This window comes from Pyxicephalus adspersus, chromosome 1, assembly GCF_032062135.1.
Source record: "Pyxicephalus adspersus chromosome 1, UCB_Pads_2.0, whole genome shotgun sequence".
NCBI classification, from domain to species: Eukaryota; Metazoa; Chordata; class Amphibia; order Anura; family Pyxicephalidae; genus Pyxicephalus; species Pyxicephalus adspersus.
Genome location: NC_092858.1, coordinates 41,775,731 through 41,786,235, shown reverse-complemented (window position 1 = coordinate 41,786,235; position 10,505 = coordinate 41,775,731). Strand labels below are relative to the sequence as shown.

Sequence of the window (10,505 nt, the reverse complement as noted above, 5' to 3'; positions counted from 1 at the left end):
CAGTTGACCTGCTGCAGTTTTTCAGAAAAAAGGAATTCTATTCCTGATATGTAAAACCTAACTGCACAACAGGAAGGTTAGACATGAAGAACAAATGCTGAATCATGTTTAAGTTGAAGATCTCTATCATTGTTTTGATTCACTTACATAGGAATGTAACTTTATGGCTGGGAGGGGAAGGAGGTGGTGCATTTAGTATATAAGATATTGCCGAAGGCCCTTGGACTGTGCCTGCACTCAGCATGAAGGCTATACTACATGAGATTCAGTTTAAAATTTCATATAACCTAATATTTATATCTTCTAAGCACTTTGACTGATAATGAAAACAAGAAAATAAAGGATCAAAACCCTATGGCCTCCACTACACAGACACCCTTTAGGCACGGTTAAAGGCTACTCACAAGTAGTGTTGATGTTCCAATTCGGGGTGTCCCTACATTCGACCTGAATATGGCTGTTCGAATTCGGGTAGACCCGACCCGAAAAACACGGGATTCGACAGCAAAAATTCGGGAGGTTAAAGCAGCTCAACATTTCCCTTTATTTACATTAAAAAAGAAAACATGTAAATATCATAACTTTAGCTCAGGTGCTTCCAATTCTGTTGATTGCTGCAGAGATGTTTCTGCACCTTGATTGGGGTCCACACGTTGTACAATAAATTGATTGGACACGATTTGGAAAGGCACACAAATCTCTGCATAAGGCCTTGTGGATGACAATTCATATCAGAGCAAACACCAAGCCATGAGGTCAAACGAACTGCCTGCAGATCTCAGAGACAGAATTGTTGAAAAGTACTAATCTGGGAAAGGCTACAAAAAATCTGCTGCACTGAAAGTTCCCAAGAGCACAGAGGCCTCCATATTTCTTAAATGGAAGAAGTATGGTCACCAGACCTAACTCAGCAATCAAGGGAGGGCTGCCTTAATGAAAGATGTGATCAAGAATACAGGCTGCACATGCATGCTTCAATACTGGACAGTGGCTGAGCAGCCTAAGTGCATGGGAAGTGTCATCAAGTGCAGCGTGAGCTCCGTGACCTGTGACAACATTTGAGGAGGACCGGTTGTTGTGCCTGACAATTTATCGCTGACACAGTGATTCAGAGCAATCTGCTCACGGTGTATGATACATGCCGTCTGGGCTGCGGAAAAGGTAAAGGAGGATTACAACTCTAAATCCCTTTTTTTACTCCCTTTTTCTCACATGTGTAAGGAGTACTCTCTGGGGGAAAGGTCTGGCACAGTTCCCTACAAAAAAAAAATTATTTATTTTTCTCCAAAGGAAAGGTTTGTGAAATGTACTTATACTAAAGCCCTATACAATGAAAGCCTTACTGAGAAGGTTCAAATTCATTGTCACACAGTAGATTATTTTCACACTTTTCACACTTTTTGCAATAATGACCTATCTTGATTAGGGAACCATAAAATTTGAACTTTAGTAAAGATACGATTTGCTTTTATGTTGGTGAGATTTCTGCACCCTTCTCTGTCTCTGGAATAAGAATTGAGGGAAGTTGCAATCAGCTCTAAAAATTTACCAGAACATTTTACTCTTTTCTGGTCTATCTATGAAGTACAAAGCTTTTGATAGAACTCTTCCATAAAGTTTTGCAGGAATTTTTTACTGCTGAAAAAAAGAACAGAACTAAGAAAACGCATCTAAAATGTACCCGCTATATAATTGTATTCTTTGTCTGTAGTTATTATCAGGTAGTGAATAAATTGCATAAATAAATAAATCTGTGTAAATAATAATGGAAGAAAAAAATATGAAAATACTTTAATTAGATAAGACAGTGAACACTGGATCTTTAGTGTGTGACAATTTTTTATTGAAATTAACTAAGTACAAGGACTCACTTGTAGTGACTTTTTCAGCTGCCTATGTCCTGTGAGCCGGTTTCGGAAACACCAAAGAAAACAAATAGTCAGGGATGGCAGTAGGAAGGTAGGATATAGGAAGAGCTAACAGCTTGCAGTCCCAGCCGGCTGAGTATCGGGTCCAAGGGTAAACAGCAGTCAGGGCATGCTTCATACAGTCTGTAACTCTAGACAACTTTGAACTGGCTAACATCGTTGATGTTGATGCCCCTTCAAAAACCCTAATAGCTGTGGGTACATTGGAAACACAAATGAAAACAAATGAGAAAAACAAATAAAGATGAGAAAACAAAAACTGATTTTTTCAGCTTGTATGCATTGATTTTACATAGGATGAGGGCACATTGCTGATTTAGTATTATCAAGAGGAAAATGTTATTTCATGCCAGTAATGTTGCCGTGTTGACTATTAATATGTTTTTTTTCAGACATTACAGATTTTATGTTTAATTTACTAAGCCTAAATACAAATGTAACTTTTTTATTTTTGGCCTTGTGACTGTTATTTTCAGCTGCCATTGGTTCCCATTGCCGAAAATAATAGTCATCAACATCACAAAAAACTATTATAACTTCAGAATTGGATGTCAATCACTGCTCATTACCCGAATAGTCATGGTTCAGCAAATTATTTGATATTAATAAAGTAAACAAATTAAACAAAATGAAATATAATGAATAAACCTTCCAAATAATATACTGCTTATTCCTATATATTTTTTAGTTGGATGCTCCATAACACACTTACTTGTCTAAAATGGTCCATGTAGTTTATATCATACACAGATGTGTGCAATTCACAGAATCACATGTCTTATTTCCTAATAATTCTTCTTTTGTCTGTCACAATACACAACAACTCTTTTTGCCTTATCCATGTATTGGAACTTTTTCAACTAATGCAGCCCCACACATCCCATGTAAACCATCTCTTCAAAAACTTTTTTTTTTTAATTTACACAGAAAAAGAAAGGGTTAAAAACTTTTTTTTGCCACTTGTGTCCCATTGTGGAGCTTTCCATTTATTTCTTGTCTTATAGACACTGGAAGGTAAAGGAAATCACTCCAAGGTGAAAGAAATCAAGGCCATTGCCAGTTTTTTATACCATAGCACCAGACAGAACCAGCGTTCGGTTATGTGGCTGTACCGCAGTTGTGGGTTTAGGTTATTACTGTATTTGGCAGTGGGATTAACACAGAAAAAGAGGGTCTGTACAGAACTTCTTTATTCTCTTGACATTAAAGACAGATGGACCTTGAAGTTTCTCCACTAGAAAATGCTTGTGGAATGGCAAATTTACTGCTTTATGAATAGACCCCTAAGTATACCTTAAGGGACAACTCGGATTCTGCTGGAGCTGCTAACATCACATTCAGGATGGCAGTGCCCCTCAGAAGATGCAGACATTTTAAACGTATACAAGAGACATTTACAGGCCAATAATATTTACAAAATACATCAAATGCTCATACAAGTATAATGTTATAGGAAGATTTTTGTAGACATTAATTGTCTGGTGGGAGGATATCTAAATACAGAACAAGAGGTAAGTGGTTTTATTTTGTACCCTATGGAGTGAGTTGTTTTGGCGGCTCTCAAATTCTCATGTACAGTTATAAACACTTGTGGTGTACTCCACATAGTAGTAAAATGTATTAATAAAAATCTCCATGTTATAGCTTACTTTTCTTGTAAAAGTCTTCTCCATAGCTCTCTTTGACATGGACAGGCAGTTTTTCCCACATTCGGTTTATGGTATTTAAATGAGTAGCCTGATGGTTGAATGGTGTGTTGAAACCTCCTGGCTCTATGATAGAAACCTTAACACCAAATGAACGCATCTCCCTCCTGTAGAACAGCAATATTACAAATGCATTAAAAAGGGATTAGCATAAATATTTCATGCTTTTATACTTTAGAAGCTTTTTTTTACTAATATTTACTATTTTTACTAGTTACCGGTAGTTTTTTATTATAAACTATGAAACAGAATAAAATATGCCATATGTCATGCTTTTATACTTTAGAAGCTTTTTTTTACTAATATTTACTATTTTTACTAGTTACCGGTAGTTTTTTATTATAAACTATGAAACAGAATAAAATATGCCATATGATTCCTTCAGATGTTTTTTCCAAAAAAATAGGATATCAATTTCGATGGTGGAAACAATATTAGGTAGTTACCTATGTTGCTATCAGTTGGATAAAATAAAAATAATAAAATAATTGTTCAGAGAACATAAGCCACCTTTATGACTTGAAAGGTAACGTGTATGACTAACTACAAGGAAAAGAGCAGTACTTCTCAGCAGATCCCAAGGATATGAGACACTTATTGGTTTCTGAAATCTATTACAGACTCAGCTGTGTTCTGTTGTTTCCAGCTTCACTCACCTACCTTTACCTGCAGCCATTATGGAGGTGTATCACATTCTCTGCTGGGTAATCACCCTGTTGACATTATGGAACATTTCTATCAAGATATTGGGTGTTATATTTTTTAATTGTCTTGAGAGTAGCAATGTCCAAGATTTGTCTTATATTTTTTAGATTATTTATGTCTGCTGCACTGAAATTCTTTATAGATACCAATTACTTCGTACAGAGCTCAACTAACCGTAAGCTGTCTGAGAAAGCTTCCAATGCAAACTTTGATGGGCTATATCCCCCACCAATAACAGCCAATCGACCTGCACCACTGGATACAACAACAATGCGTCCCCGAGCTTTTCTGACAAGAGGCAGCAACTGCAAAGTGACATCAACTGTACCAAGCAGATTCACATTCAGGACCCTGGTTTCCTATTATTTTTCAGCCCCACAATACAACTTTTAGATTTTGTAGTTGATGGCATAGATTCAACAAGGTGCTGGAAAAATTCATTAGGTGTTTTAGTTCATAATGATATGATCGCATCACCCAGTTGCTGCAGTTTTTTAAGCCGTATATCGATTATATGAATCTTCTGCTCCACTATAACCCAATGGTTGCTCTGGCATCTGGCAACCCTGATGGCCATTTATGGGTCTTCTACAGTCATAAAGGGATGGCTATGACATTTGAATTATAGATCATTATTCTTCTCTGTTCTGATCCCCTGTTTGAATTTTATCAGGTACTCTTGACAATGTCTACATGCCTAAACACACGGAGTTGCTGCCTTATGTGTTTATATGTACAGGGCATATTGTTAAACAATTCACATTCAACAAATGTGCCTGTTTATTAGTTCTCTGCTACATAGGATGAGTAATTGTACTTAAAAAATATTAGGTTGACATGGGTGAATGCATAGCGAAGTGCACTACCATACAAATGTTACTTCTGGGTTAATTAAGTCTGCCTTAGCTTTCTACTATTATGTGTTTAGGATTGCAGCAAGGGACAAAACCACTAGTGAAAGGAGTGAGCTGTATTTACTATTTTACTGACACTAAACAAAAAACACCCTGGGGAAAAAAGACCAAGGATTAAAAAAATATTGTACAATTACCCTTCAGTCTAGAATCTATAGATACAATTTTGTATCGGGTACACACATTCTAGGCAGACATAGCCAACAAAATGCAAGGTATCAAGACACAAATATTATGTACATTGCTTGAAGTTACAGGTAAGACTTTATGGTAAACAAAGTGACCAGGTATTATGATGGATAAAAGTATGCAGATATGAACTGAGCAGCATGTTTTAGGGAACCTTTCCGCTATTGTGTTGCATTAACATTAAATATGTCACACTTAAGTAAATTGTGATACTCTAGCTCATTCATATTAAATGGGCTGTCAGCTCAGTGGAAAGCACCCAAAATTTGGTATTGATTTTTTATTATGGTGCATGTGCCCCCAGCCGTCTAGGTGTAGAATGCACTGCACTATACCGATCTGTTACCACTCTGCTTGCAGCAGCTAATCCGTTTTTGCAGTTTGCTGCATCCCCAGCCTCTATTTAATCATATGCACTGTTCATCTTAGCATCCCTAGCACAATATGCACAGCTGGAGGGGATGAAAGAGTAAATCCTGCAGCCAATGGGCAGATTACTTCCTAGTCATGATCCTGTCCAACATCTGGCTGCTAGTTCTATTTAGGCCTCCCTAGTTCTAGGTGCAGGTTGCTGGATCTTCAGCTTGTTACCTGGTTCCTGCACAGCGATATTCTGCCCCTTTTGACCGCGACCTCGTTCACTGTTTTTCTGGACCTAGCTTGTACTGCTGATGATTATTTCCTGCCATCTGCTCTGACTTTGGACTTTCTTGACAATTAATATTGCCTGCCACCTGGCCCAACACTGGACAGTCTTGACCATAAATATTGCATGTCACCAACCTTGACATTTGATGGTCTTCACCTTGATCTTTGCCTTTTGTCTGTCTTGACATTGGTTCTCTGAGCAACCTACTGGTCATCGTGACCCAGCCAGGAAACCTCTAATCCTTCTCTTTTTACCAAACTAAACTTTATACCCGTTCACTGGACACAGAAGCCATCTGTTCTTTGCTCACCCATGCTGGGTAGAGCCTGGGGGCCACAACCTGGTGATCTCCCAGCAGCAAAGCATTCTGGGGGCAGGGTATTAAAATAATAAAAAAAAAACAGGTACAAGGTACCAAAGAAGGCCTGGAATCAATTTAATCTATTTTTTCTACCCTAAATTAATTTTATATAATATTATATCATAATAGATTGAAGTGATCATTTGTGCAAAGCAAAATATTACCTTTATTTCCAACAATGGTTGATACCCAGTCAGCAGCAGAGCTCACACTTTCGCTGTCAGTGACATCTAGAATTCTAGCTTGCAGCCTGCCGGAGGTTTCCTTCTTCAGATTTTCAGCACCTGTCCCAGTTAGACAAGCAGCCAGAACATTCATTCCACATTTATCCAACTGCTTTGCCAGCAAGTTTCCAAATCCAGAATCACATCCAGTGATAAAAACATATTTGTCTGTGATATTCTCCAGTATCTGACTCTGCCTGTACCATCTGTAAAGAAGGATCAAACCCAACACCGCCAGCAGAAGGAGCCACATGATGCAAGTTTATTTATTATTTATTTCTGTAATGAAATAGTTTTAAGATATTAAATGTTTTAAAACAGAGGTCCTCAACCTTTTGCAGGTTGCGGACCACTAAATGCACGGACTCCGGACTGTGCATGCGCGGGGAGCTGTGTTTCACCCAAAGGAGAAGAAACTTCCAACCAGGGTGAGCTCATGATGCCAGAACCTGCCCAATCTCCCATCACAGGGAGCCAGTGATGGGAGAGTGGTTGGATTGCGTCCCTGAGCCTGCAATGTCTCCAGGAACGTGGTCCACGGCTCTGGCTGGTGCGCCCCCCCCAAGCAGGATCCTACTCCCCAGGGGTTGGGGCCTTCTGTTTTAAAGTACTTTACTGTTCATATTCTAAATATCACTATAGAATGACGCTTATGATTAGATAATGCAGATGCATTAAAGTTTCTCAAAATTACTGTCTGCGAATAGATGTTTATATTGCTACATCTTACTGTTTTGTATCACTTTTTTCTCTCAATAAAAAAATATGTAAAAAAAAAAAGTTTCTAAAGAGGCTTCTGGCTTCAATGATTTACAATTTGGTTTCAGATCATCAACCAGCTGAAAAAAAATAAAAGCTTGTTTCTCCTTCCTGGAAGATCTCTGGCCACATGCCCAAGCTTTACACTAGTCTGTTTTTTCTGGCACACATATAAAGAAAAAATTGCATTGCTTTTCCTGTAGAAGCAGGGAGTAGCTGAGTGAATCTGAGTTCCTTTACACAAATGTGCTACTATAGTGCAGCAAAGTTAAAGCAGACCAAAACTCTAACATCAGGCTTAATACTATCTATTAAGCTACGTTCACACATCAAATTTTTCTCACCCGATATACGGCTCAGGGCAGATATCAGGCGAGAATCTGGCGTGTGTACAGCCCACGTTGTTCATCCTCTGTGGATCTGTCCTGGCGGTTCCACGGACGATGGACGACAAACGATTGTAATGCAAGGGAAGGGGGAGAGAGCACAGCAGGGTGTCGCTCCGTCGCTCTCCCCCTCCCCTCTTCATAGAGCAGAACGATGCTGTATGTACAGAACTCGTTCATGCATCGTGTTGTTCTTATCATTGGAAAGGATCATAAAAGAAGAAGAATCGAACGTGTGTACGCAGCTTTAGTATTCACACTTACTTGTAATAAATTGTCAGTGCTGCTGGCTGTGACGGTTTGTGCTCATGTTGTTCCTGACACCCCCCTGACCTTTTCTCCACCCACACTCCTCCCTTACTGCCTAAACTCTCTAACCAAGCAAGGAGCTAGTGTGATATCTTTGGTTAGATTGTTCCTTTTCCTGACTGCTCCCTGACACCATAGGGATGGGTTAATCTCTTTCCCCTCCCACTCTCAGAACCTAAGTGGATAAATTCAAGGCAGTTCATACACCCAGAGTCCTTTCTTTTTCCTCCTGTGTCCTCTCAGCACTGGTGTGGCCACCTACCTGGCAGGAGTAAGTCTCTGGCTGTCTGCCATCCAGGTGTATGGTTTCCAAAGGTGACTTTGGAAGGGAGCCACGCTGCCGGTCTATCAGGGCCTGGTATAATGCTTGATCTAATCAAGCCATAAATCTTTGCACAAGAATCCTGGAATCTGTCTAATGGCAGATGGGACACCTCAATGAAAGCTTATATATTTTATGTTGGCCATAGGGAATCTTGTTTCTTTTACATTTGCCATAAGGAATCTGTGGAGCCACAGACACAATATGTTTTACTGTGTCTGTGGCTCCACAGATTCCTTATGGCAAATATGTTTAACATATACTTTTTGCTACAGGAGCACTGTGTGCAGACATACAACTTCATGTGTCGGGGTTGTGTCTTGTATTGCAGACAGGATGTCACTTCTGTGTTTGCTGCAAATCTGACACCTGGTGGAGGATCTGAAAGATACAAGTAGATATTTGTATGTTCTGTGCTAAGGAGCCATCATTCAAAATGATGTGTGTGTACAGTCCTGCCCATGACAATGTTTCTATATGCTAATTGGTAGAAAAAAAAGTTTGATTCACCTGGTGAAAAGAAGTGTGAAACCTCTTTTGCAGATGGAAGTGGCTTACTATCCAGTCTTGTGGTTCTGTGTGTAAAAAGACGCAGCTTGGGCAAACAAAGTTGTGAGTTTGTACCCCTTGTTCAGCTTGCCTATACTGAAGTTATTGTTGTTAGGTTTCACAAGCCAATGTGACACTCTGGTATGAGTACCCCTGCAACACAGTGTGCTGAAATGGACATCTTTTGAGCTGTGGTGATTGGATAACTATTTTTATGTTCCAATGCTGAGCATAAGTAAGTATAGCCAGGCAGCGTGTTCAGTAAGCAATTTGAACTGGTACTCCCTACTGCTTCAAGTAAATATTACAGCACACATGGGATGCTACACATAAAATTCCACAACATGAAAAATATTTGAATGGGCTTGAAAAGGCTGACGTTATTTGCTAAAGTGGTCACACAAAGAATATTATAATTCAAACTATACCCACTAGCTTGCCAATAGAGGCTCACTAAATTTGTGAACTTTGTGTTAACCAGGGACATTCAGTTTAGACAATACTGGCTGAATGTCCTACCCCACCAATTGCCAGCCTTTTCAGTCATAGATATTAGGGATGAGCGGGAATGCCTCTGGCTGAAAATTTCCTTGAGCCTCTGATGGGTCCGCGAAATTTCGGCGAACCAATTTCACAAAACCATCAGAAGATCTAGGAAATCAGTACGATTCCCGGCACTGGTCGTTAACTAATCTCAAGTGCTCGGGGATTCCAACAGGAGGATTCCCAGGGCTGCATGAACAATTGCAGCCCTGAGAATCCACTGCAATCCTGGGGCACTAGAGGTACAGCCTGGTGACAGTGGGAATTCAACTGCAGATGTTTCTCCATTGAGAGTTTGCCTGCAGTCACAGCCGTTTGGAGGCACTTGCGTCCCTCTTCCAATCAGCTGTGACTGCAAAGTTCCCACGGTCACTGAGCTGTACTTATCAGCCCAGTGACCCTGGGAACTGAACTGCAGATGAACTCCCAATGGAGGAACTTCATTGAGGATTCATCTGCTGTTCCACTGCGATCCTCGGGCACTAGAGGTTAATTAACCTCTAGTGCCCCGGGATCGCAGTGGATTCTCAGGGCTGCAATCATTCATGCAGCCCTGGTAATCCTGTTTGCGATCCCCGGGCACTAGAGGTTAAATGAGGACAAGTCTACCCATTCAAAACCTCTAGTGTTTTGGCTGAGGAAAGAAAGCTTTCCTCAGCCATTCAGAGAGCACTAGAGATATAATATATCAATAATGCCCCATTATGCCCCCCCCCAAAAAAAAAAAAATCTGTTTTTTATTTAGAATAATGTGATCACTTATAGCCCATATAAATTTAATTATTTCCTGGCATGTACAGGAGAAGGTGTGATTACCAGGTATTCTGGCAACCAGGGCTGAGCTGCGCATGCAGGTAGAAATGATTCTACCAGGGACATTGCCAGTCTCTTTCTGCAATGATTATCTGCCTGATACTGAATTGTTGAAAAGGAAACATTAGTTCCACTTTAAAAAAGAAAA

General features: G+C 39.8%; 1 protein-coding gene across 1 annotated transcript; it reads right to left on the bottom strand.

Annotated features, from left to right (window-relative positions):
• Nucleotides 1–1,821: 1,821 nt before the first annotated feature.
• On the bottom strand, nt 1,822–8,079 carry LOC140321747 (17-beta-hydroxysteroid dehydrogenase type 6-like). The gene is made up of 4 exons (XM_072398570.1): nt 6,588–8,079; nt 4,514–4,698; nt 3,578–3,741; nt 1,822–2,120 (listed from the first exon to the last, which is right to left on the bottom strand). Exons 1-4 carry the CDS (start codon nt 6,927–6,929, stop codon nt 1,894–1,896), a joined length of 918 nt encoding a protein of 305 aa, XP_072254671.1. The 5' UTR covers nt 6,930–8,079; the 3' UTR covers nt 1,822–1,893.
• Nucleotides 8,080–10,505: the final 2,426 nt, after the last annotated feature.

Coding starts and splice junctions, on each gene's coding strand:
- LOC140321747 (XM_072398570.1), bottom strand. CDS start 6,929: ATGTGGCTCCTTCTGCTGGCGGTGTTGGGTTTGATCCTTCTTTACAGA. Junction 4,699..6,587: donor TGCTTTGCACAAATGATCAC/TTCAATCTATTA, acceptor GAAAAATAATAG/GAAACCAGGGTCCTGAATGT. Junction 3,742..4,513: donor GCTTTCTCAGACAGCTTACG/GTTAGTTGAGCT, acceptor GCTGTTCTACAG/GAGGGAGATGCGTTCATTTG.